This window comes from Dasypus novemcinctus, chromosome 10 (assembly GCF_030445035.2).
Source record: "Dasypus novemcinctus isolate mDasNov1 chromosome 10, mDasNov1.1.hap2, whole genome shotgun sequence".
NCBI lineage: Eukaryota > Metazoa > Chordata > Mammalia > Cingulata > Dasypodidae > Dasypus > Dasypus novemcinctus.
In genome coordinates, this window is record NC_080682.1 from 116,875,569 (window position 1) to 116,903,134 (window position 27,566).

Genomic DNA, 27,566 nt, shown 5'->3' on the forward strand with positions numbered 1-27,566 from the left:
TTCAATAGCGTGGGCAATTTATGTTCAGATATCCCTCGGTCTCCCACCTTTATGTAGTTATTGCAAGTTACATTATATACTCCTAGATTTTTGGGTCCAAAATCATTGGCTTTTATGATTTGCATTTTAAATTATGTAGGAAGTAAGAAGTGGAGTTACAGAGCACAAATACAATACTACTGTCCTTACCACATTAAATTTTAATAAGTTTACAAGACACAAAGGAAATTGTAGATAGGTAAAAGGAAATTTGATACAATTAAAGAAGATACAATTATAAACATTTATGCACCCCAAAACAGAGCCCCAAAATATATGAAGGAAGCATTGAGATTTGAAAAGAGAAACAGGTCTACAACAATAGTTGGAGACTTTAATACACTACTTTCAATAATGCAGAGAAATCTAGACAAGATCGATAAGGAAAGAGAGGACTTGAACAACACTGTAAACCTATTAGACATAATGGCTGTATATAGAATGCTTCATCATGCCACAGCAAACATTATTCTCAAGCGTACAGGGATAATTCTCCAAGAAAGACCACATGTTAAGTCATGAAATAGGTCTCAGATTAAAAAAGGTCAAAATTATACAAACTGTCTTCTCTAACCACAATAGAATGAAACTAGAAATCAATAATAGAAGAAAACTTGAAAATTCACAAATATGTGGAAATTAAATAATTAGTGGGCCAAAGAAGAGATCATGAGAAGAATGAAAACAAAGACACAACATACCAAAACTCAGGAGATGCAGCAAAGGCAGTTATCAGAAGGAATTTTGTAGCTATGAATGCCTATATTAAAAAAGAAAAAAGATCTCAAATAAAAAACTTAAATGCACACTAGAAGACCTAAAATGAGAAGAACAAACTAAACCTATAGTTAGTATAAGGAAAGAAAGAATAAGGATTAGAGTAGGAGATAAATGAAAACAGAATATAAAAATAATTGCATCAATGAAAACAAAAGTTTGTTTTTGAAAAGATCATTAAAATTGATAAACCTTTAACTAGACAAGGAGAAAAGGGAGGTGTAAATAACTAAAATCCAAAATGAAAAGGGGACATTAGCACCAATCTCACAGAAATTAAAAGGAATATAAGAGAATACTTTGAAAAATTGTATGCCAATAAATTATATAACCTAGATGAAATGGAAAAATTCCTAGAAACACAAAGACACCTAAATTGCTCAGGAAAAAGCATATGTCACAAGACTAATGACAAGTAAAAAGAAAAAATCAGTAATAAAAAACCTCCCCAAAAGGAAAAGTCCAGGACAGTTTCACTGATAAATTCTAACAAACATTTAAAAAAGAATGCCAATCCTTACCAAGCATTTCCAAAAACGTGAAAAGTAGGAAACTCTTCCTAACTCATTCTATGAGATCAGACCAATTTCCCTTACGAATATACATGCAAAAACCCTCAACACAAGCAAATCAAAGCCAACAGCATATTAAAGGAATTACACACCATGACCAAATAGGATTTATTCCAAGAATGTAAGAATACTTCTTCAACGTAAGAAAATAAGTGTAATATACCACCATTAATAGAATGAAGGAAAAAAAATCATAGGATCATCTCAACTGATGCAGAAAAAGGCTTCTGACAAAATCCAAGACTGAACAGAAGCCCACAGAAAAAGAGAAATAGAAAGGAACTTTTTCAACATGATAAAGGATATATGGGGGAAACTTCCCACAGTTAACATTGTACTCAATAGTGAGAGACTAAAAGGTTTCCCTCCCAAGGTCAGAAACATGACAAGGATGCCCACTTGTACCACAGCTATTCAACACTTTATTCGAATTCCTTGCCAGAGCAATTAGGTAAGAAAAAATAAATAAAACTCTCAATTGCAGAGGAAAAAGTAAAATTACCTCTAGATGCAGATGACATGCTCTTTTTAAAAAAAAATTTATTAATTTCTCTTCCTCCCCCCCCCACCCATTGTCTGCTCTTTGTATGCATTTGCTGTGTGTTCTGTGTTATTAATTTCTCTTCCTCCCCCCCCCCCCCAGTCTGCTCTTTGTATGCATTTGCTGTGTGTTCTGTGTCCGCTTGCATTCCTGTCATGTGGGACCGGGAAACTGTGATCGCTTTTTTCTGTTGTTGCATCATCTTGCTGTGTCTGCTCTCCATGTGTGCGGCGCCACTCCTGGGCAGGCTGCATTTTTGTTTGCATGGGGCGGCTCCCTACGTGGGGGATATCCCTGTGTGGCATGGTACTCCTTGTGTGTGGCAGCAATGCATGTGGGACAGCTCACCACATGGGTCAGGAGGCCCTGGGGATAGAACCCTGGACCCTCCATATGGTAGGCGGACGCTCTACCAGTTGAGCCACATCTGCTTCTTGACAAGCTCTTTTATAAAGAAAACAAAGAATCCACAGAAAACAACTAGAATAAGCAAATTCAGCAGAATTACAGGCTATAAGATTAATATGTAAAAACCAGTTATGTTTCTAGAAACCAGAAAAGAATATTCTGAAATGTAAATTAAAAAAGCAATTCCATTCACAAATGTTTCTAAAAAAATAAAATACCTAGGAATAAATTTAACCAAGGATGTGAAGAGCCTGTACACTGAAAACTACAAAACACTGCTGCAAGAAATTTAAAAAGACCTAAATGAATGGCAAGACATCTTGTGCTCATGAAGAGGAAGACTTACTCCTCTAAGCTATCGATTCCATGCAAAGTGAGCTAAAGATTTTACGCAATATCTATCAAAATCCCAGCTGCCATTTCTGCAGAACTGGAAAAGCTGATCTTTAAATTCATATGGAATCACAAGGATATGAACAGATAACTCAATACTGCAAAGGAAGAACAAATTTGAGATCTCAGACTTCCCAACTTTAAAACTTATTAAAGCCACAGTAATCAAAATAGAATGGCACTAACACAAGGTCAGGTATTTAGACTAATAGAATTGAATTGAGATTCAAAAATCCCCACATCTTTGGCCAACTGATTTTTTTTTTCATTTTAAAAGCAATTTATTGAAGTATATCTTCATACACGAGCATGCATAAACAATAAGTAGATAGCAAAAGTTGTAAACTTACAAAACAAGCATAACATCATATAGGGTTCCCATACAAACCCCTACCACAAATACCTTGCATTGCTGTGAAACATTTGTAACAAATTTTGAAAAAGCATGGTCAAAGTAGTACTACTAACTATAGTCCATATCTTACATTTTCAAATTTTTGATTCTTTGTTGAACTGTGTGCTCAAGGGTCCATATAAAATATTTTATTTTCCACTATGAGTTTTCTGATGTGAAATCCAGCTGAAGATTTTCCCAATTTGTCTCAGCCTAAGAATGGCCAATTGATTTTGACAAGGGTATCAAGTCCACTCAATGGTAAAGAATAGTCTCTTCAAGAATAAAAAATGATACTAGGAAAACTGGATTCCATATGCAGGTAGGCTGATCTCTATCCTCATGCCATACACAAAACTGAACAAAAAGGCATCAATTACCTAAATATCAGAAACACAACTACAGAACACCTACAAGAAATTATAAACAAATATCTTTAGGACCTTCTGTTAGGGAATCGTTTCTTTGACTTTATACCAAAAGCAAAAGCAACAAAAGAAAAAAAATAGGACATCATCAAAATTTAAAACTTTAGTGCAAAGGACTTTATCAAGAATATAAAAAGGCAATCTATATAATGGGAGAAAATATTTGGAAACCTTATTAATTAGTAAGGGTTATAGATATATTTAAAAAAAAACCTCACAATGCAATAGCAACAAACATAAACAAACCAATTAAAAAATGGGCAAAAACTTTACTACTTCTCCAAAGAAGATATATAAATGGCCAATAAGCACATGCCTGCTAACACAATAGCCATTCTGCAGCCCAATGGACTGAGGAGTAATTTTGGCTTTCAGGTTTTTTTTAAAGAAATACATTTTGCAAGGCTACTGCTGCTACAGAGAGTGATTCCTCTGATGGATGTGGGCAAAGTAAATTAGAAACCATCTGGAAAGGATTCATCATTCTATATGCTATTAAGAATACTCATAATTCAAGGGAGGAGGTGAAAATATCAACATTAACCTAAGTTTGGAAGAAGTTCACTCCAATCTTCATGGACTTTGAAGGATTCAAGATTTATTTCAGTGGACACAGAAATACCAAGATTTCAGTGGAGATGGAAATACCAAGTGGAGCCTGAAGATGTGACTGAATGGCTGCAAGCTCATGACAAAATTTTAATGGATGAGGAGTTACTTCTTATGGATGAATAAAGGAAGTGGTTTCTTGAGATCAAATCTACTCCTGGTGAAGATGCTGTGAACTCTGTTGAAATGACAACAAAGGATTTAGAACATTACATAAATTTAGTTGAAAAATTTGAGAGGACTGACACCAATTTTGGAAGAAGTTCTATTTATTTGTTTTTACTTCGGTAAGATACTATCAAGCAGCATTGCATCGTACAGAAATCTTTCATGAAAGGAAGAGTCCATCGGTGCGGCAACCTTCACTGTTGTCTTATTTAAGAAATTGCCACAGCCACCCCAACCTTAAGCGACCACCACACCTGACCAGTCAACAGCCATCAATCAGGTTATTATTTACTGAAGGCTCAGACGATGGTTAGCATTTTGAAAGCAATAAAGTATTTTTTTAAATTAAGGTATGGACATTGTTTTTTTTAAGACAATGCTACTTGAACAATGGACTAAAGCAGATTATTATTCTACTATAGACATTATTATTCTAGCAATGAAAGAACTCTTATCTTTGATGTAAAGAAGTGGCCACCAGAAGTTCTGAGGGATGAGAGAGGGAAGAACAGGTGGGTGTGGGACATTTTTGGAATATTGGGTTTGTCCTACATGACAATGCAGTGATGGATACAGGAAACCGTGTATTTTGTTATAACTTACAAGTAATGGTTTGGGATAAAGTGTAAACTATAATGTAAGCTGTAGTCCATGGTTAGTAGCAATGCTTCGATATCGGTTCATCAATTGTAACAAATGTACCATATTAATGAAGGATGTTGTTAATGTGGCAAAGTGTGGGAGGGGGAAGGAGTGGGACATATGGGGAATCCCTTATGTTTTTTGTGTAGCATATATGTAATCTAAAGCTGCTTTAAAAATAAAAATAAATTTGTTAAAAACAAACAAAAAACAAAACAGGGAAGCAGATGTGGCTTAAGTGACTGAGCTCCCATCTACCATATAGAAGGTCTAGGATTTGATTCCTGGTGAAGGCAAGCTGGCCCACGTGGTGAGCTGGCCCAGTAAGATGACACAACAAAAAAAGACACAGAGGAGAGACAGTAAAAGATGCAGCAGACCAGGGAACTGAGGCAGTGTAAGAGACTGAGCACTTCCCTCCCACTCCAGAAGTTCCAGGATTAGTTTCTGGTGCCACCTAAAGAGAAGACAAGCAGACACAGAAGAACACAGCAAATGGACACAGAAAGCAGACAGCGAACATAAAAACAACAAGGGGAGGTGGTGGAATAAATAAACCTTAAAAAAAAAAAAAAAGACAACAGTATAGCGTAAACTAACTTTTTTTTCTAATAATAAGGAATAGTGTGTGTGTCAGTTCCTACGGAAATTTTGTTCTTTCTGCATGATTTTTCTGTGAACCTTTAATTGCTCTTATAAAAATTATATAAAGCGAAACAAAAACCAAATGATGAAGACAAACAGAGTGGCACTGGTATAAAGACGGACAGACCAAAGGAACAGAATATAGAGTTCTGAGATACATACATAGGTCCATGGCCAACTGATATCTGACAGGGTATCTAGTACCTTAAATGTAGTTTGGCAGTTCCTCAGAAAGTTGAAAACAGACTTACAATATGACCTGGCAATTCCCCGTTTTGGTACAAACTCAAAAGAATTAAAAGGAGGGACTCAGACACATATTTGAGCACCAATGTTGATATCTGTTATTCACAATAGTCAAAAGACTGAAGCAACCCAAGTGTCCATTAACAGGTGAATGGATAAACAAAATGTGATATATATACACAATGAAATATTATTTCATCTGTAAAAAGAAATGAAGTTCTGATGCATGCCACAAGATGATGAACATTGACTACAGCATGCTGAGTGAAATAAGCCATAGAAATAAACCATACAAAAAGAAAATTATTGCATGGTCTCACTTACATGAAAAACCAAGAAAAAGCAAATTTCATTTGGACACATAATAAATTGTAGGTTATAGGGACGGGGGCCCAGGAGGGGAAGTGGGAGTTACTGCTTAATGGGTGCAGAGTTACTGTCTGAAGTGTTAAAAAAAAAGGTGGGTAATAGATATTGGTGATGGTAGCACAATACTGAGAATGTAACCACTTGAGAGTGGTTAAAATGGGAAATTGGAAGTTGAACATATTTTACTGTAATAAATTAAAAAAAAAAGAGAGATTAAAAGGATACCTAAATATTTAGTTGTTCTATAATTATGAACCTAGTGCTTCAAGATGCAATAAATAAGCTCATAGCCACTGGGGTTATTTCCTGTGTCACCACAAGATGGCAGAAAAGATTTTTTTGGGATTAGGCTTTTGAGTTATTTTGTCACAGCATTAAAAGTGATAATCATCATGGGGCCAGATTCTAAAAATATATTTCAATGTATCAAAGGCAAATTAAAATCTAGAAAAAAAATTAATATACTTACAGTAACCAAACTGGGGTACTAGCATAAGGACAGAAACATAGACCAAAGGAACAGAATCGAGAGTACAGAAATAAACGCACACATCTGTGAATTAATTTTTTTAAAAAAATTTATTCATTTCTCCTCCCTCCCTCCATTGTCTGCTCTCTGTGTCCATTCACTGTGTGTTCTTTTGTCTGCTTGTATTCTTGTTAGGTGGTTCCGGGAACTGATCCTGGGACCTTCCAGAGTGGGAGAGAGGCAATCATTCTCTTGTACCACCTCAGCTTCCTAGTCTGCTGCGTCTCCCATTTCTTCTCCTCTGTGTCTCTTTTGCTGCATCACCCTGTTCCATCAGCTGTCCACGTGGGACAGCACTCCTTGAACAGGGAAGCACTCCATGCAAGCCAGCTTGCCACTCAGGCCAGCTTGCCTTCACCGGGAGGCCGTGGGTACTGAAACCTAAGTCTCCTATATAGTAGATGGGAGCCCAATTGCTTGAGCCACATCTGCTTCCCTGTACAACTGATTTTGACAAGAGAGCCAAATCTACTCAATAAGGAAGAATAGTTTCTTCATGGATCCATATATCACATCATATATAAAAATAACTCAAAATGGACCAACAATCTAAATAAAAGAACCAAAATTATAAAATTCCTACAGCAAAACAGGTAAATGTCTGTAGGGCTTTGTATTAGGTGATGGATTCTCAGACTTTACACCAAAAACATGAACAATGAAAGAAAAAATAGGTAAAATGTGCTTCATCAAAATTTAAAACTTTTGTACAATGGACATTACCAAGAAAGTGAAAACATAAGAGATTGGGAACAGAGAAACAAAACTGTTTCTCCTTTTGTTGAGTCAGCTTGCTGCATCAGCTCTCCGTGTGTGTGGTGCCACTCCTGGCCAGGCTGAACTTTCTTTCGCGCTGGGTGGCTCTCCTTACAGGGCGCACTCCTTGTGCATGGGGTTCTCCTACCTGGGGGACACCCCTGCATGGCAGGGGACTCCTTGCGCTCATCAGCACTGAGCATGGGCCAGCTCCACACGGGTCAAGGAGGCCTGGGGTTTGAACTGCGGACCTCCCATGTGGTAGGTGGACCCTCTCCGTTGAGCCAAGTCCACTTCCCTCCATTTAGATATTAGTTCTCTGTATGTTACATGTTTTTGTTCCTCAGTTCCTCATTACTACCATTTTTTGTATTTATTTTTGGTAGCATAGGATGATTCTAAAATCTGCCCAAAGAGATGAAGGAAAACAGAGAAAAATAAAGGGCTTTTGGAAAATGATATCTAAATACAAAAGGAATATTTTAATAAAGACATAGAAATCATGAAAAGGAACCAGGGGCGAAGACCACAGTAACAGAAACAATAATACCTATAAAGGGGATCAACCAGCAGATGGCAGTTAGCAGAAGAAATAATTAGTGAACCTGAAGATAAGACAACTGAAATCATACAGGTTAATGGAAAGAAAAAAGAAGTTAAAAAAACAAATCCTAAGAGATCAATGAGAAGGAAAAGAAAGAGAACAGTGGCAGAGAGAATGTTTGAATAACTAATGGCTGAAACCTGTCATATTTAATGAAAGACATAAATATACACTTGGAAGCTCAAAAACTTCATAAGGATAAACCCAAATAAACACAAATGAAGACACAAAATCACTTTGTTCAGACATTTTCCTAAATACCTTTAGTTCTTTGTCTATGTTTTCCTCAAGCTCACTAAAGGTATTTAAGACAGATTCAACATCTCTGATATTAGTTCCAATGTATGAATTTCCTCAGGAATGATCTCTATCAAATTCACTTTTTTTCCCTGTGAATGGACCACAGATTCCTGTCTTTGTATCCTCTGTAACTTTTTATTGGGAACTTGACATTCTGAGTATCATGTTATGGTAACCCTAGAAATCTAATTTTGCCACTCCTCAGGGACTGATTTTTGCTTATTGTGGGCTGAGCTATCATTTTTTGACTCTTCCAAACTATTTTTGCTTCCAGATGGGAATAGAGGGCAAAAAAGGCACTGTTTCTTTAAATCTTCTCTATATCTGCTGCTTCAGCCTGTAGGGACTGAAACAATGGCCTCCCTCTTTGCTGGCCCATCAGCTGCAAAAGCAGTCATCAGCAATCAAATACAACTTTGATTTTGGAAGACAAAGTATTTATTTGTCCACCCTGGCACTAGCAAGCTACACCAGATGTGTGGGCTGCAGTGCCCACAGCTACCTGCTGGTTGGGGAATGGGTATGGTAGCCCCAATGAAAGAGGTGAAATCCAAAGAACTTTACCAGACTCTTCAACCAGCTTTTCCCTGGATAATGCAAGTGTTCTACTAGATGCTAGAGTTCAAAATAGTTGACTTGGACAGTTTTTGCCAGTTCAATATCCATTTCAGAGGAGGGACTAATTCCTGGAGCTTCATACTCTGCCACTTTCCCGCAATTCCCTGTTATCTTCTATTGAACTGATTTAATTACAGATGTTGTAGGTTTGCAGATGTTGTAGGTTTACAGAGAGGCATAAAATAGAGTCCCCATAAACCACCCTACTATTAAATCTTGCATGAGTGTGGTACATTTGTTACAAGTGATGACAGGACATTTTAATACTTGTACTATTATCTTTAATCTTTGTTCTTTCCTTCTTTCTGGTTGCTTTGGGTTTAGTTTGCTCTCAGTCTAGGTTCTCAAAATTTTAAGGTTAGGTCTCTGATTTGAGATCTTTTTTCTTTCTTCCACGTAAGCATTCAGAGCTATCATTTTCTTCTCAAATGTTTTGGTAGGTTATATTTTCCTTTTCATTCACCTTGAAGGAATTTCCCAATTTCCCTTGTGATTTCTTGTTTGACCAACTGATTATTAAAAAGTATGTCATTTAATTTCCATGTATTTGTGAATTTTCCATTTTTCCCTGTTATTGATTTCTAACTTCATTTAACTGTAGTTGGAGAAGACACACCATATTATTTCAGTATTCCTGAATTTACTGAGACTTGATTTGTGACCTAACACATAGTCTAGACTGGTGAATGACCCAAGTGCACTGAGAAGAATGTGTATTCTGCTACTGTTGGCTGAAGTGTTATATACGTATGTCTGCTATATTTCTACTTCATTATTGATCTTGAATCTAGATGCCCTATCCATTATTCAAACTAGTTTAAGAAATTTTCTACTCTTAATGTAGAACCATTTATTTCACCCTTGAAATCTGTCAATATTTGCCTCATAAATTCTGGGGATCTGCTTTTAAAGGCATATATATTCTTTTTTAAAAAATTATTTCTCTTTTCTTAGACTGTTACATTAAAAAAATAAAAGAGGTCCCTATATACCTCCCACCCTTCTCACCCCTTTCCTCCCACATCAACAAACTCTTTCATCATCATGGTACATTCATTGCCATATATATTCTTGTTATATATCTTCTTGTCGAATTGACCCCTTTATCAGTATATAGAGACCTTCTTTATCCCTTGTAAGTTTTTGACTTAAGGTCTATTTTATCTGATAATGGCATAGCTATCCCAATTCTCTTTTGATAGTCAGAACTTGCACAGTATATTTTTTTTCATCCTTTTTCTTTCGGCCTATTTATGTCCTTGAACTTAAGGTTTCTTATAAATGGTATAGAGTTAGGTCATGCTCTTTTATCCATTCTTGCAAGCTCTGCCTATTGACTAGGAAGTTTAATCCATTTGCAATCAAAGTAACTAGTAATAATGCAGGCCTTTCTTCTGTCATTTTGTTATCTGGTCTTTCTAAGTCTTATGCCTTTTCTGTACCTCAATTCTTGCATTAATGCTTAGTTTTGTATTTATCTGATTTTTTTTGGTATGTACCATTTTGAGTCCCTTCTCATTTCTTTCTGCTATATTTTTCATATACTTTCTTTGTATATATTTACTGTGGGGTTAAAATTTAACATCTTAAATCTATCACAATCATAATTGATGATAACAATTTAACCTCAATAGCATATACATATACTGTTCCTATACCCCTCTATCCCCTCCCTTTTCTTGGTTACTTGTTATAAATTATATCTTTGTACACTACATATACCAAACTATAGATTTATCTTTACTTCTTATGCATTTGCATTTTAGCATATGCAAGACATAAGAAGCTGAGTATATACCAAAAAATACAATGTCATACATAAAATTCTTGGTTGGTAGTTATTTACTTTCAGCACTTGAAATATTTCATCTCATTACTTTCTTGCCTCCATGGTTTCTGCTGAGAAATTATCAATCTTATTGGGATTCCCTTGTACATAACTCATTGCTTTACTCTTCAAGAGCAATGATTCTTTCTTCTGCAACCTCTAATCTGTTGTTGAAATGTAGTAGGGAATCTTTCATTTCACTTGTTGTGTTATTCACTTCCAGTACTTGTTTGTTCTTACTGAGAATCTCAGAGATTCCCATCTGTTCATTCATTGTTTCTTCAAAGCCTTTATCTCCTTGTGCATACTGTGGTCAGTTTTTTAAAAAGTCTTTGGTAAGTCAAACATCTATCTGGTCCTCTTAATTGATAGTTTCTGTATTTTTATCTTGTTCCTTTGGATGGGTCACCATTTCCTGTTTGTCTTGTAACTGTTGCACTGTGCATTTTAATATTTTAAAGTGCTAATTTTGGGATATGCCAAAATGACTATTCCTTAAGTATGCATCCAGCTCTTGATATGAGAGAGATTTTCTTGAATGCCAAGAGGCAATCAAAAGAAACAAACCGAAGAAAAAGCACCTTTTACGGACTCTGTACACTGGTTCTGCTTTGGCTGATAGTCTCCTTCAGAGCTCTGCACTCCTGTAAGATGATAAGCCTGAGGCAAATGCGAAGTGCAGAGTCCTCTCTGGTTTGTGTATGCTTATGTGGAGCTATGGAGTGTGCTTCCTTTTCTGGGCTTGGGCTTGCTAGTGGTCTTAGGAATCCCTGCATTTATAGTTTACAGAAATTTGAACGAATGCCCCCTCTACTCCCTTTGCAATAGCTTTTCACCCCTTCCTGGGTGATCTCTTGTGACTTAATGCAGGCAGACCTTTACCTCAGGCCACTCAGGCTTGTTTCTTACACTGCTTTAATGTCTACAGTGTGCTTCTCTGCCTTGAGGATAAATTCTGGTAGGGCAAGCCCCAGAAAAATTTCCTCGTTCAGTTTTTCAAACTTCCACCCAATAGACTAGCACTTAAAGACCCAAAGTATAGGCATAGGGGTTACTCTGCTCCCTTACAGGCACCAAACTATGTGCATAGGGTTTACTCTGCTCCCTCTGGAACAGGGCCAGGGACCCACAATGGGAGCACAAGCTGGCTCCATCCTGAATTGAGGGGGAGGGGCTACCAAGAATACCAGGAGCTTCTTATATGGCTTTTTAAGGTGCTTTTTCCTGATTCAGCACTTGACTAGTTAATGCAGCCCTTCAATTGTTTTCCATAGTTTTGAGGAAGGTTACTGTCTTTTACGATTCCTCTGCCGCTTTTGCCTGATGGCAGATAGCACAATGACCACCCTCAAAGCTAGCCCCCAGTGATCTCAAGTATTAAGTAGTGATTGGATAACACCCTCCCAGAGTATGGAGGACTAGATATTTATGTCCCTCACTGGCATGTGCAAGCTGCACTAGGATCCTGATCTGTAGTTCCCACTGCAGCCTGCCAAAGATTTCGGGGATGATGTAGATGGTAACTGCTGCAGAGAGGGTGAAATGCACTGGTATTTACCGCAATTTACCAGCCCCTTCCCCCTGCTCTTCCTTGGATGCTACACAGTGTTTCAGTAGACTCTAGAGTTTCAAAATCGTTGATTCAAACAGTTCCTGCCACTTCAATAGCTGTTTTAGTGAAGGGACTGATTCCTGGTGCTTCCTACTCTACCATCTTTCCATAGTCTTCCTATTGCTTTGAGAATTGTTATATTATCAGAAAATTTGAGAGGGGTATTGGATAAGACTCAGTACTAAGGAAGTAAAATAGTTAGAAATTTTTTTAAAGTCACAAGTGGTGACCAGGGATGCACTACTGGGGTTGTATACTCCACTGACTTGTATGGGGAGGAAAGATTGTTTCAAACTGACTTCACTTTCAGAAAATGGAGGCTATAATAGTTCCAAACACATGACCAAGAAATGACTCAATTTTCAAAGGGTATAGAAAGCATGTATCTTTCCCAAGAACAACTTAGATGGTGACACTTTCACATTTTCACACAGAGTAACAATTAAAAGTAAAGGCATTGGAATCAGGATGTCTCAGTTTGAATCCAAACTCTGCCATTTACTATGAGACTCTGGGCAAGTTATTTAACTTCTTCAGCCTCCTCAGATGTAAAAAGGAAATATGTATTAGAGTCATTTTACTCTATGTATTATAGAGTGATTTTAAGGATTGAATGAGATAGTGCATGTAAAATACTTAAAACAGTACTTGGCTACAAGATGCAAATAACTAACTTCAGAAATGAAAATGGTATCACTACTGACCTTACAGAATTAAAAAGAATTATAAGAGATACTATGAACAATTGTATGCCAACAAATGAGATAATCTAGATGAAAGGGGTAAGTTTCAAGGAATAAACAAATTACCTAAATCAACTGAAGAAATATTAATAGAAAACCTCAAAAAACTTACAAGCACAGAGAGAGAATCAAATAATAAAAAACTTTCCACCAAAGATTTAAAAATACAAAAAAAAAAGAAAAAACCTTCCACCAAAGAAAAGTCTAGGACCAGAAAGAAGGCTTCGCTGATGAATTCCACCAACATTTAAAGAATTAACACCAATCCTTCTCAAACTCTTCTAAAGAATTCAAAAGAAGGGAAGACTTCCTAATTCATTATATATTGCCAGCATTACCGTAATACCAAAGCCTAGTAAAGACAGCACAATGAAAGAAAATTACAGACCAATTCCCTTATGAACATGGATGCAATAATCCTTAGAAAAGACTAGCAAGCCAAATCCAAAAACATATTAAAAAAATCATGCACTATGACCAACAGGGATTCATCCCAGAAATGAAAGGATGGTGAAACACAGCAAAATCTATCAATGTAATATACCGCATAAATAGAGCAAAGACAACAATCAATTGACTATCACAATAGATGTAGAAAAATAATTTGACAAATCCAGTACCTTTTCTTGATAAAAAACACTCAGAAAACTGGAATAGAAAGGAACTTTCTCAATATGATCAAGGCCATTTATGAAAAACCTATAGCTAACATTATACTCAATGGTTAAAGACTTAAAGCTCTCCCCCTAAAATTAGGAACAAGACAAGGATGACTGCTTTAACCACTGCTATTCAGTAATGTACTAGACTTTCTAGCCAATTAGGCAAAATAAAACAGAATGTGTTCAAATTGGAAATAAAGAAATAAACTATTTCTATCTGCAAATGACATGAAATTTTACATAGAAATACACAAGACAGAATTATCTTCATTTCCTCTTTGGATTGTTCATTCCTAACATATAGAAACACAATGGATTTTTATGTCTTGATCTTGTACCCTGCCGCTTTGCTGAACTCAATTACTAGCTCTAATAGTTTTCAACAAGGGGGTGGGGAGAAATAAATAAAACAAATCTTAAAAAAAAAAAAAAGATACACAAATAGACCAACTTAATTTAAAGTCCAAAAATAGACCCAAACATCCAAGGCCAATTGATTTTTTTTTCCCCAGGAGGTACCAGGGAGATTGAACCTAGGACCTTGCATATGGGAAGCAGCAGGCACTCAGCCACTGAGCTACACTTGCTCATTCATATGTAAATATATGAATGTAAATAGAAATATTTATATTTAGTTAATTTAGGAGGTACCAGGGACTAAAACCAGCACCTCATACATGGAAGGCAGGTGCTCAACCACTGAGCTATACCCACTCCACCCAAAAGATTTTTGACAAGGGTTCTAAGCACATGTATTGAAGAAAGTATTGTCTCTTCAACAAATGGTGCTGGAAAAACTGGAAATCCACATGCAAAAGACTGAAGTTAGACCTGAACCTCACACCATATATAAAACATCAACTCAAAATGATCAAGGACCTAAAGACAGGGGCTAAAACTAAAAAATTCTTAGATGATAACATAGGGGCAAATCATCACGACTTGGGATTCAGCAATGAATTCTTAGGTATGAAACCAAAAGTACAAGCAACAAAAGATCTGATGAATCTGACTTCATCAAAATTCAAAATTTTTACACAAAGGAAATTTCCAAGAAAATGAAAAGATAACCTACAGAATGGGAGAAAATTGTTGCAAAGCATATACCCAATAAGGGTTTAATATACATAATTTATGAGAACTTTTACAATGTAACAAAAAAATGTCAAACAACCCAAATAAGGTAAAGTACTATAAAAGGTATTTCTCCACATAAAAAAATATAAATGACCGATAAACATATGAAAAGATCATTCAACATCATAAGCCATTAGGGAAATATAAGTTAAAACCACAATGAGATACCATTTCATACCCACAAGGATGGGTATTATTTAAAAAAAAAAAAAAAAAAAAAAAAAAGGAAGTGTTGGTGAGGATATGGAATAATTGGAACACTAAAGCATTGTTGGAGGAAATGCGCAATGGTGTGGCCACTGTGGAAAACAGTTTGGCATTTCCTAAGAAATTAAGTACAGAAGTACCATATGATCTGACAATTCTACTTCTTGGTATATACCCAAAAAAGTTAAAACAAAGTCTCGAACAGACATTTGTACACCAGTGTTTATAGCAGCATTATTTACAATAGACAAAAGGTAAAATAACTTGTGTCCATCAACAAATAATGGATAAACAAAATGTGATACATACATATAATGGAGTATTATTTGGCTGCAAGAAAGAATGAAGTTCTAATGGTTGCTGCAACATGGCAGAACCCTGAAAACATCAGGAAATAGGTAATGTGAAATAGGTGAAACAGGTTAAGGCATATAAGGCCAAATATTGTATTCTATCATTTGTAAGAAATGTCTAGAAATAGAAAATTTGCAGAGATAAAAAGTAGATAAAAAGTAGATTAGAGGTTACCAAGGGATGGAGGAAGGGAGAAGGAGTGGGAGTGTTTGGACACACACATACAAAAGTTATTCACATATTCAGGTGTCTTCCCAAATCCTGAATCCATTCTCAGTGTAAACTAGTATGGGAATCAATTGGGAAACAAAGAATCAAAAATATATGAAAAAGACCCTTTCTCTTTTGCTAGGTGATGATGATGATGATGAAGAAATTAATAACATCTACCATAAGAACTTCCTATACACCAGACACTGTACTAAACAGTTTATATTTAACTGTTATCATCCTCACATCACTCTTTTGGGATTTGTATTATTCACAATTTAAAACCAAGAAAACTGAGGTTTAGAAAAATCAAATAATTTGTCCCAAATCTCTCATCAAGTAAATGGTACATCTGAAGGATTCATTTCTATAATCTATTTTAGAAACTTCTCAAAATGAATGTTTTTGTATGAAAATTAGATTTACCTCTAAGTCAATGAAAGCAATTAACAGGATCCCCAGGTGCTGAATTTCTTAGGCAACTTCCTTTAGGAAGGCACTGGGTAGTGTAGTCTGTTAAGTAACCCTAAAAGAAATACATGCTTATGCATCTAAAATATGCAGGTCAAGACCAGGTTGAACCTCCCTAATATACTTTTAATTAAAAACAAAAACACACAAAAAAAACAACAGTACTTGACACATGGTTAGCACTTCATAAATGTCAGCCATTATTACGATGATCAAAGAGACAGGGCTCTAATAGCTAAAGCAGCAGTCTGACTCCAATGTTTTGATGTGGAGAAAGTTTCGATTCCCTTAGTACTTATTGTATCATACTGTAAAAATAACTTTTTATTATGTACAAAAGACATCCCTGATTCTTAAGCCTTCCCTAGTCCTCATCCACATGGAGGGAGTTCATTTTCTTCTAGTCGGTTCTGCTTGAAAAATTCCTAAGAATTCATTCATTCAGAACTGGCTCTAGGGGTTGTTCATTTTGTTCCCCTAAAATATCTTTATAAAGGAGTTCTATAACATTAACTATAAGCTATATATCACTGACTCTACATAGAAAACAGCTGAAAACATAACTGTGAATTTCTTGTGTAGTCTGGACCTGAGAAGAAGGGATCATAATGTCCTAGAAGCTTCTTTTCCTTTAAATACAGTCTGTGACTCAAAAAGCCCACAAAACAGCAGAGGTGTCCAACTTTAAAATTTTTAAGATGAAAAAGTTAATCCATTATTAAATAGCCACATATATTATAAGAATGACCATTGTGACTACTATGGATCCATCACAGATTATGAATATAATTCGGATTATAAACAAATTCATATCTAATCAAATGCTCAGATTGAAGACTTGATTTAGGATGGCCCTTTCTGAAGTGGTATAGTTTATAGCTTGTTGCTTGATGGCCCTGAGACTCAGCCCCATCCTTCATGCCAACTTTGTGTGTTGATAGCAATGGGATTAGGCTCAAGGATGGAACAGGACTTAAATTTCATACATTATTTAGAAATAAAAAAAGACAAAAGTTTAATAGTTATATTCCTACATCTAATCCTACACTTTGGATGTAGGAGTAAATGGTCTGGCAGAATAAAAATTCTTTAAACTACTTTTAATCTGTTTATATTTATGAAAACTTAAAAACTGGTTGAAGAATTAGTATACTGAAAATGTCTGAAGCTTCATAGAGCTTTCAGGATAGCTTAGAGCTCTGGGAGAATTAAATGCTTGGTGCCCTGGTTTGTGTTTTGTGAACCTATGAAAATTATTTTTTTAAGCTAACCCATTCCTGTGTCTGTAATTGCAATGTAGATAGGGCCCTTTGACTGTATTAAATTCAGTTAAGATTAGATCACTTTAGGGCTTTTGATTGGACTATGTCAGTGAAGTGTGGCCCAGGTTGGGTCTCTGTCCTCTGGCTGGGTCTTATATAAACTGAGAACACAGATAGAAAGAAGAGGCACAGAAAAAGAGAGCCACTACCATCTTTACCTTGCCATGTGTGAGAAAGGACTCCAGATTTGCCTACAGCTGCTGCAGAAAGGCAGAGAAGCCCTGAGAGGCTCAAGGAAATAAGGCCCAGGAAGAGATGCCTGATCGCCTATAGCTGAGCTCTGGGAGAAAGAGCAAGAATGGCAGACCTGCCATCTTGCCTCACCATGTGGCAGGACCCGAGGATCTGCTAGCAGCAGACCTCTGGTAAGAAAGCATCTCTGATGATGCCCTGATTTGGATATTTTTGCAGCCTTGGAACTGTAAGCTTTCATCCCAAATAAATCCCCTTTATAAAAGTCAACCCATTTCTGGTATTATTGCACTGGCAGTCTATGGCAAACGAAGACATTTTTTTTCCCCCAGTGGATTTGGTAGTTTGCTATGATCCTGAATAAATTAAGCGAAAATAATACAAGGTAAGTTAAATCTAGGGGTTGAATGCTTTTAATTCAAAGTGTCTAACTGGTAAAAGACAAGAGTAAATATTTAGATCCTCCATGACCCTTAAAGTAATAAAGTTTTATGCAAGATTCTAATTTTATGTAAGACAGGAATCCTAATTTTCTGAAATATTTATCTGAGGAAGATAGCCTAAATGTGAAAAGTAAATTAAAAAAAAAAGAAGCAAAATTCTCTTAAACATAGTAAATTAATTCATGACTCCACCTACTTTTCAGGGTTGTTAGAAGGGTTAAATGAGGTAATATATGAGAAATATCCAGAATAGTCCCTTCTACATCTTAAGTGCTTAGCTAAATGGCATTAAGTATGAATTTAAGGATTTGTGTATCCAGTCAAATAGAGTCTTTTGACCAGGTGATTTATGATGTCCACCCAGCCATGTAAGACTGTAAGTCTGTGAAATTAACCAGCACATAAATATGATTACAGCAATAACGTATCTATTATATAGAAAGCTTAGCGTTTCTCCTGTGCTGGGCTTTCTACGGAAAAAGTTTTTCACAATCTACCACGATCTCATAATTCAAACAGTATGATATTCTCACCCAAGGAAAGACAAGGCAAAATCCTATTCTATGTGTACCCATAATCTTGTTATGACTATTCTAATTCCTTAGTCTTTCTGGAACCTAACTTTACCAAAGTTGAAAAAAAAAAAAAAAATTCAGCCCCATTAGGGAGCAGAAGGAAAATGCATATGTGTTTGGAAGGTGGGGGGGCCAGAGATGTAGTTATAAAAAATTGTCTAGTGACACTGTCAGAACTGATATAAATGCATGCATTACCTGTTGAGCTTGAGTGACCATCTCCTTATAGATAGTATCCAGGCTCACATTTGAAAAAGTGGATAATGCTGACACAATAGTTTCTGCCTGTGCTTTGTCAAATCCTATAGGAAGCAAAGAGGTATTTAATCAGAATAGTAGGTAGAATAACTTTTCTTTACATTTAAAATGTTATACTTTAAAAAAAAAAAGGTTTACAATAAAAAATGTGGCAGATAATGTTAAATTATTCTCTAAAAGCACTCTAAAAACTTAATTCCCACTGACCCATTTTCCCACATCTACATCAAGACTGGATATTACCGGTCTTTTTTTAAAGAGTATAATTGACATAAAAATTGGTTTTGCAATGTTATTTTAATTTGTACTTAAACTGTGCATTTTCTTGTTTGGAAGTGAGGTTGAACATCTTTACATATGTTGGTTTTATTTTTACATTTATTTTGCTGTGAACTACTATTTTTCTGTACAAATGCTGAATTTCTTATTAAAAAGAACCATGTATATTAATGTGTCGCTAACATTTTTAACTTTATGGATTTTTTTTTTTTTTTTTGAGGTACCAGGGCCCCTGGAGATTGAACCGGGACCTCATATGTGGGAAGCCAGTGCTCAACAACCAAGCCACAAAGGCTCCCGAGTTGCCCCTTTTGTTTGCTTGTTTTTTTGTTGTGTTTCTAGGAAGCACCAGGGATGAACCTGGGACCTCCCATGTGGGTAGCAGGCGCTCAAACACTTGAGCCACATCTACTCCCTATGGGTGGTATCTTTTGCTCTCAGTAGATTTAAATGTTTCTTTAGTCTTTTATGTCAGTCTTTCCTTTCACTGCTTTTGAGTTTTGTGTATTTGCTCCTAAACTGTTCTATATTCTAGTACTTTTTGCAGTTCTTTCAGTTTTACATTTATAATCCTTACAGAATTTATTTTTGAATAAGGGGACCTTATGTATTTTTTCTACTGGCTGTCATTTTTCATATCATTTATTAAACAGTCCTTTTCTATAATTTTAAAGGCCTTTTTTATCACATGCTATCTACCTACCTACCTGTCTCTGAATTCCATTCTGTCCTATTAAGGCTGTTTTCCTATTTCTGTAATATCTGTAATATATTACAGAAATGTATTACTTTTCTGCTATCCGGCAATTCTTTTTAGTTTGTTGAGACTTTTGCTATTCTTGCACATTTGTACTTCCCTATGGACTTCTGTATCAGCCTGCATGTTCTGCTGGTTTTGTTTTTTAAAGAAATGAAATCATGCAGCACATATACTTTCCTTTACAACTTTTTTTAAAATTTTTAACTACTTTTAAACTTGCAGGACAGTTACCAAAATAATATGAACCATATTGAAAGAATTCCAAAATACCCCTATCATCCCAGATACCAAGAGCCGCCAATTTTAACATTTTTACCACACTTGCCATATCATTCTAGCTATTCATCATTCTATCATCTATCTATCCTACACATGTGCTTTTATATAATGCTTTTTCACTTTACATATCTCGAGCATTTCCCGTATCAGAAAACTATCCTTCCAACAATACCATTTTTACTAATTGTAAAGTATTACATTGTATGGACTGAAATACTATTTAGTTACTCTTAGTTGTTCATAATAGGAAGTTTGTTTTGACTTGTTTTTTATTTTATTTTATTTTATTTTAATTATTTATTTTTAAAAATTACATTAAAAAAATATGAGGTCCCATTTAACCCCACCGCTCCCACCCCCCACAACAACACTTGCTCCCATCATCGTGACACATCCATTGCACCTGGTAAGAACATCTCTGAGCATCACTGCACCCCCATAGTCAATGATCCACATCATAGCCCACACTCTCCCACGTTCCATCCAGTGGGCCCTGGGGGGATCTACAATGTCCCGTAATTGTCTGTGAAACATTATATGAGTGCTGTTAGTTTGCTTCCATGTTTCTCACCGTGAGTTTCCAAGTCTTGAACCAATGCATGGGTATCAAAAGTTAGTCTCCTTTGTTCTAAAGGAGTTATGTCCACTCGCCTCATATCATATCCTTCCTTGGTTATGGTGGTAAACAAGTCTGAAAAGAGAAGACAGTGTTTTTGTTTTTTCTTAGTAACCAACAGGGGTAACACACTTTAGCTCCTGAAGTATTTTCTCTATTTATGAAATAGTTTCAACTCTTATGAGTTCTATAATCTAAAGGAAGTTAACTGACTTCCAAGTCCTTTACTTTTACCTGAAAAGTTTCTAATACCTTATTCTACAAATAGCAAACATTCAATAAATGTTTCCCTCTTTTAGCATAAGGAATGTTTTATTTCCTCAGTCTAAAATTGTAATATGTGTCAAATGTTTTGACTATCACTGGCCCTTCTCTAATTATTGGAGAGGAGAAATTGCCCAACTACTCTCATGCTCAACAGAAGTTTCATAGAGCTACAATTTTTTTTTACACCTGTAGTTGTATCTAAAATAGCTGCTCCAACTATTACTCTTTCATACATCTGTATAATTTATTTCCTACATAGTTCTCAACTTTAATCTGAAATTATCTTGTTTGTCTCTCCAAACTAGCATATAAGCTCCATGAGTTCTTGATTGTCTTTTTTCACTACTGTGCTCCAGCAACCAGAATCATTCCTAGGACACATAGGGTCAGAATGTTTTATTGCCGAATCAGTCAATCAATGAATTTGATTTAAAATTCTGGAGTATTTACTGGTGTCAAAGCAGGAGCCCTAGGAAAAGTTTCTCATTTTTTGAAATAACTTTTTAGTACTTTTTCATTAAATTCCCAATTTTTAACTGAGATACTATAAAATTCTCTTGCATATATATTGCTGATTTTATAAAAGGTATTTGCTTTTGGGTAGACTTTTACATATATACAATATCATTGCTTAGAAAGTGAAAGAGGGAAACGGACTTTGGCCCAGTGGTTAGGGCGTCCGTCTACCATATGGGAGGTCCGCGGTTCAAACCCTGGGCCTCCTTGACCCGTGTGGAGCTGGCCATGCGCAGTGCTGATGCGCGCAAGGAGTGCCCTGCCACGCAAGGGTGTCCCCCGCGTGGGGGAGCCCCACGCGCAAGGAGTGCGCCCGTGAGGAAAGCCGCCCAGCGTGAAAGGAGAGAGCAGCCTGCCCAGGAATGGCGCCGCCCACACTTCCCGTGCCGCCGCCGACAACAGAAGCGGACAAAGAAACAAGACGCAGCAGAAAGACACCAAGAACAGACAACCAGGGGAGGGGGGGAAATTAAATAAATAAATAAATCTTTAAAAAAAAAAAAAAAAAAAAAAGAAAGTGAAAGAACTGCTAACTAGTTAAACTACTAATTGAACACAAGATGCTGTACTGAATACTTTATATACTACCAAGGCAAGATGGTATTATCCAGATTTTTACGTAAGAAAATTCATCTAGAAAAGATTTAAGAGTTTGCTTAAGGTCACAGACTCACTGACTCCAATTGGAATCAGAATTCCAATTCAGACTCATCTGACTCCATAGCTCATATTCTATCACCATAAGTTTTCTCTCTTACTTACCCTAAGATATCCAGGTACTTATAGGCATAGTTGTAACATTAAGTATTACTTTTCTGCTAGTATAGCATACAGCAAACATGATTCCTTTCCATACGTCTTTCTAACCAACAAATATTTAAGTGTCAGGTACTGTGTTAGGCACAGGGGATTAAATAATCGGCAAAATCAGATATAACTGACGTCCTCATTTACAGACTAGTGGAGACAGATAATGTGTTGTTAAAAAAAATCTAAACATCAACTCTAAATGCAAATGATAATGGGTAGAGTCCTTTATAATAACTCATTAAAATTCTCAGATGACTTCCTGAGATTTTATATATATATTATATACATATATATAAAAAATATATATTTCTCAGATAAGAGGAAACAACTATAAAGGTGGGCCAATTAAAAAAAAATACACATTAGTGCAGCGGTTAGCAGTCTTTTTGGCTTAGAGTGCCATTCAGAATGATTAAACAATACACCTTTGTATGTCAATGTGAGATATAAGGTGGGAGAGAAAAGGAAAAATTGGGAAAAACAGGGGCAGATTTTCAATAATAGTTCCAACAACAGTTAGAGGTGATAACTTGTACTCTTAGTTACCTATCCTTGGTTAGAAGTTCATTCTTTTATTTGGTGTTTAGGATAAAAAAAATCAGTAACATTATTTATATAACACTTAACTGTTTTCACAATTATTATTTAATCCTCAACATTCCTTATATTGTATGAGGAAAATTGCGGCTTAGAGAAGCTAAATAAAAAATAAGTCCCACGGTCTCATAGCTAGGCAGATTAGTACACAGTTCCTCTGACTTTAGCCAATAAACATTAAGCCTTCCACAAACAAGTTTCCTGCCAAACCTGGGATAGATCATATTCCTTAACATTGCCAACAAATCTTTGCAGGATACAGCTCCTGCCTCTCTCTCCCGTCACATGTCCTTCCATGTTCTCACCTTCTGTTTTCAAGCCACACTAGTTTTATTTTAATCCCACAACCATGCCATGTCCCTTCCTATTAAAGGGCCTTTGCCCAGACCATATTCAAAAAGCTCTCCTTTTCTTTGTTCATATCCACCCGTCAAGAGTTCAGTCCGAATATCCCTTCCTCCCAAATCCTACCTGGACTTCTTTAGGTCTTTCATAGTACTCTATAATGTTCTTTTCTAACACCTCTCACAATTTACACATTTTGTGGTTCTCAACTGTTTAATTTCCCCACTAGTACAAGCGTCAGCAAACTACAGCCCAAGGGCCATGTCTGCCTGCTTTGTATATAAAGTTTTATTGGAACCCAGCTGTTTTCACTCATTTACATATTATATCTGGGTGCTTCTGTGCTATGCTGGCAGAGCTGAGTAGTTGCGATCCACTGTATGGCCCACACAGCCTAAAGTAATTACAGAAAAAGTTTGCCAATTCTTGCACTAGACTGTAAAGTCCTTGAGAGGAAAGACTCAATCTGTTCTTGTTCATCACTGGATCCCCAATGCCTAACATAATTTCTGCTGCTCCACTATACTTGTTAAATGAAAAGCATTGTGCAAGGCAGTGAAGCATTACAGACACAATGATGAATAAGGATGTGGTTTCTTTTTACGATGTAGTATCAAAATATATCCATAGGGAATATGAAAGAGGGACACTGACCTTCCCTGAAAATGAATCAAGAATAGCTATTTGGAAATGATACTACAGCTACATAAAATCTTCAAGAGGAGTTATCCAGACAGAAGAAACAAAATGAGCAAAACTCACCAAGGCATGGACTGCTGTAGTTACTCACACCTCAGGCTCTATTTACTACAGGGGTGAGGGGGGTTAAGAATCCAGAGGAAGGATATGTAGAACATTAACTTCCTGATATGCATTCAAATATCCATGCAATCTTTTGCTCAGTCCTTGCAATCCTGTAAGGCAAGTAGGTGTTGACACTCTCCATCTCTACTTCCTACTGTAGAGGCAGTAAGGAATTGGAAAAGCACTTTGATATCAGTAGTAGGACAACTTGGATTGGAACTCTGGTCTATTTTGCAGCAAGTTGCCTCTTTGCCAGAAATAAGTGAGATTTTACTTTTGATAAAACATATAAATTTTTGTCTCATTAAATCTAAGGTGCTAATTTTATATTAATTTACCAGGAACTTGAGAGTTGAAATACTTAAATGAGATGGCTGACTAATTTTCTGTCAGGAACTCAAAGAACATGCATCATAGTATCTATGCCTAAATGCCAGTCTGTTGACCTGGTCTAGGCTAGTTACATCAGAATTATGAGAACTCATAAATTAAATAAAAAAACTCAATAAAAAAATCCATGACTCAGTAGTTCTGGGGTAGTGCCTGGAAATCTGTATTTTTAAAGCTTCCCTGTGTTCCTCTGAGATTCTGTTTGAGGGTCTCTGAATTCTATGATAAGTAGCAATGAAGTAGCCATCTGGCCCTCTGGTCATAGAACTTACACAAATCACATCATTTCCTGTGCGTTCATTTATTCACCTTTAAAAAAAAGAACTGGACTAAATGATAACTAAGGTCCTTCCACATGCATAGGCCAAGGTGAGCTGACATTAGTAAAGTTAAAATTATTATACACAGTAAACATTCAAAAAATATTTGTTTAGTGATAAGGGGAACAAATCAAATTAGGCTTAAGGGGAGACCTTAGGTTTTTCTAAGAACACTTGGACCCAAGTAAGATAACTGAACAAATATGTTGTAATATTAACATTTGCTTATGTTACTGTATTATCCCATATGACATGCACTTCAAAGTTCATTCCCTGAAAATGTTTAATTCTGTGTTTTCAGTTGAATTTGTAAACAAGTTTGTTTTAGTGTGGTAGGCTGCCAAGAGTAACATGCTAAAAGTGGGTTGGCTTTTACAACAGGATTTATTAGCTACAAGCTTACAGTTTGGAGTCTGAAAAAAATGCCCAAGTCAAGGCACCATCAATGGGTGCTTTCTCTCCAAAGACCAACTGCTGGGATCTGGGACATCTCTGTCACATGGCAGGGCACATCGTGGTACTTGCTGGTGTCTCCCTTCTCTTCTGGGTTTCCTCATTTCACCTTCTTGCTTCTGTGGCTTTTCCGTCTGTCTCTCCTGCTGGTGCCTCCTCTGCACTCCGAACCACCCCCCCCCCCCCTTATTCATTCCGTTTATAAAGGACTCCAGTAAGAGGATTAAGACCTGGGCCATGCCTTACTGAAGTAACCTAATTAAAAGACCCTTAACTTAAATAAAATAATCAAAAGATCCCACCCACAAAAGGTTCACAGCTACAGGAATGGATTAACTTTAAGAACATAACCTTCTAGGGTTCATCCAGCTTCAAACCATCACAAAAGTATATTTCTAAAAATTTAAAAAGATCCTGGGAATGTCTTTTTACAATAAAGTCAGATGTCCTTTAAGTACGCATTGCAAACGGGTGCCGGCATTCACTTTTTTTTTCTTTGAATGGCTACATGACAAAAAAGTGCTGACTATTAAAGGGACAATAAAGCACATCTAACTTGAAACATATGCTGCAGTATACCAGAAACCTGGGCTCCAGGCCGGCATCTACGTAACACAAACTAAGTTAGAGCAAGCTACGAGAAAAATCATGACCCCCAACCACTTACTGCTCTTGACCGACCTGCGAGTGCAGGGACTGCCAGTTCCCTTTGACAGGAAAGGAAACAAGCGCTCAGAAAAAAGCCTGACCGGGAACCGGCTTTCAGAGCACAAAGGGTCTTGGCCCTCTACCTGGTCTCTGTCCTTCCCGCCCCCGGACCCATTCAGGGAACCGGGATGCGGAAGCGACTCTGGCAGCGGGGTCGCCTGTGCCCGGCGTGGCACCCTCGCCCCCGCCCGCCCGCGCAGGCACGACATACGCGCGTCGTTTCCCGACAGTGCAGCTCGGCTATCGGTGACACGCTGCCTTCCCTCACCTCTCCGCAGTGCTGGCGAGTAACTCCCAAAACCGGGAGAAACTCTGCGGCCCCCACTGCCTTCAAAGCGAAGGAACCACCAAGCCCAGCGACTCCTCATGCTGCGACTTCCGGTGGAAGGCTGGAGGCGGAAGTAGGGATGGTCACGCTCAGGCTTTCGGGAAGGGTAGTTTGGGTTTCGCAGGCATGCTGGGAGATGTAGTTCCCGGCGCGTAACGGGTTAAAGGTCCCAGCAAAGCTCGAACCGCAGTCCGGAGCTGGGCCTCTTCCCAAACGGGCCCACGGCTCACTAGCACGGGTCAGAGGTGCTCTGACTTCTCCCACCGCCCTTCCCCGCCCGTGCACGCCGATACCGCCCTAAGAGCCGGGACCTTGTAGGAGAAGTTTCCGGCGCCCGTTTTCTTGGCACTGAAGTGCAGTCCACAACAGGTTCCCCACGATAGCAACCAGCCATTACGCCCTTGGGTCGATGGGAAACGGAGTCAGGCCCGACCGCACAGCAACCTGGGACCTGTGTTCCTCCGCCGCTGAGCATGTCGGAGGTCGCACAGCACTTAGGCTACTAGTCCTCCTGGGAGTTGTAGTCCAACGAGCGGCTCATTCTTGCAGCTCCACCATCCTGGCTGCTTCGCCCTCTGGTGCACAGGAGGACGAACTTTAGTTGATTTATTTAATTCCTCTCTTAAGAGTAACCGAATTCATCCAATTCTGGGGTGGACCTAATTTTCACCCTAATACCTCTCAGACCTCATTTAACCCAGACTGCTCCTCATAACAGTGCTGAAAATAACGTACACAGTTGTGGTGAGTAAATGCGCTGACATAAGTGAATGCTCTTTGTAAATCCTATATGGTACACAATAATTATGCTTTAGAGGCTTAACTATTCTTACAAGTATTACATCCTTATGAGCAGCTATGCCTAGTTTCCCTATCTATATGTATTCAAAACACCCTGTGAGTGCCTGCTATGTAGCAAGTACTGTTGTGAGCCCTGAGCAAAGTTGAACAAGGCTTGATTCTGACAACCAGGACTTGAACAGACAATTAGTGGAGAGGAAATATAAATAGCTATTTAAAAATGGAAAAAAAATGTTTAACC

At 37.2% G+C, this 27,566-nt stretch overlaps 1 protein-coding gene across 2 annotated transcripts in view; it reads right to left on the minus strand.

Annotated features, from left to right (window-relative positions):
• Positions 1-26,965, minus strand: part of CCDC90B (coiled-coil domain containing 90B) — a 33,798-nt gene extending 6,833 nt beyond the window's left edge. The window contains exons 1-4 of one of the 2 annotated variants that reach the window (XM_004473849.5): positions 26,836-26,893; positions 26,465-26,585; positions 20,942-21,061; positions 18,993-19,096 (exon numbers count right to left, since the gene is read on the minus strand). In XM_004473849.5, the coding sequence (XP_004473906.1) occupies positions 18,993-19,096; positions 20,942-21,061; positions 26,465-26,564 (324 nt within the window). In that variant the 5' untranslated portion in view covers positions 26,565-26,585; positions 26,836-26,893. Of the gene's footprint in view, positions 1-18,992; positions 19,097-20,941; positions 21,062-26,464; positions 26,586-26,835 lie in introns of both variants that reach the window. The other variant, XM_004473851.5, reaches the window with a different exon arrangement.
• Positions 26,966-27,566: the final 601 nt, after the last annotated feature.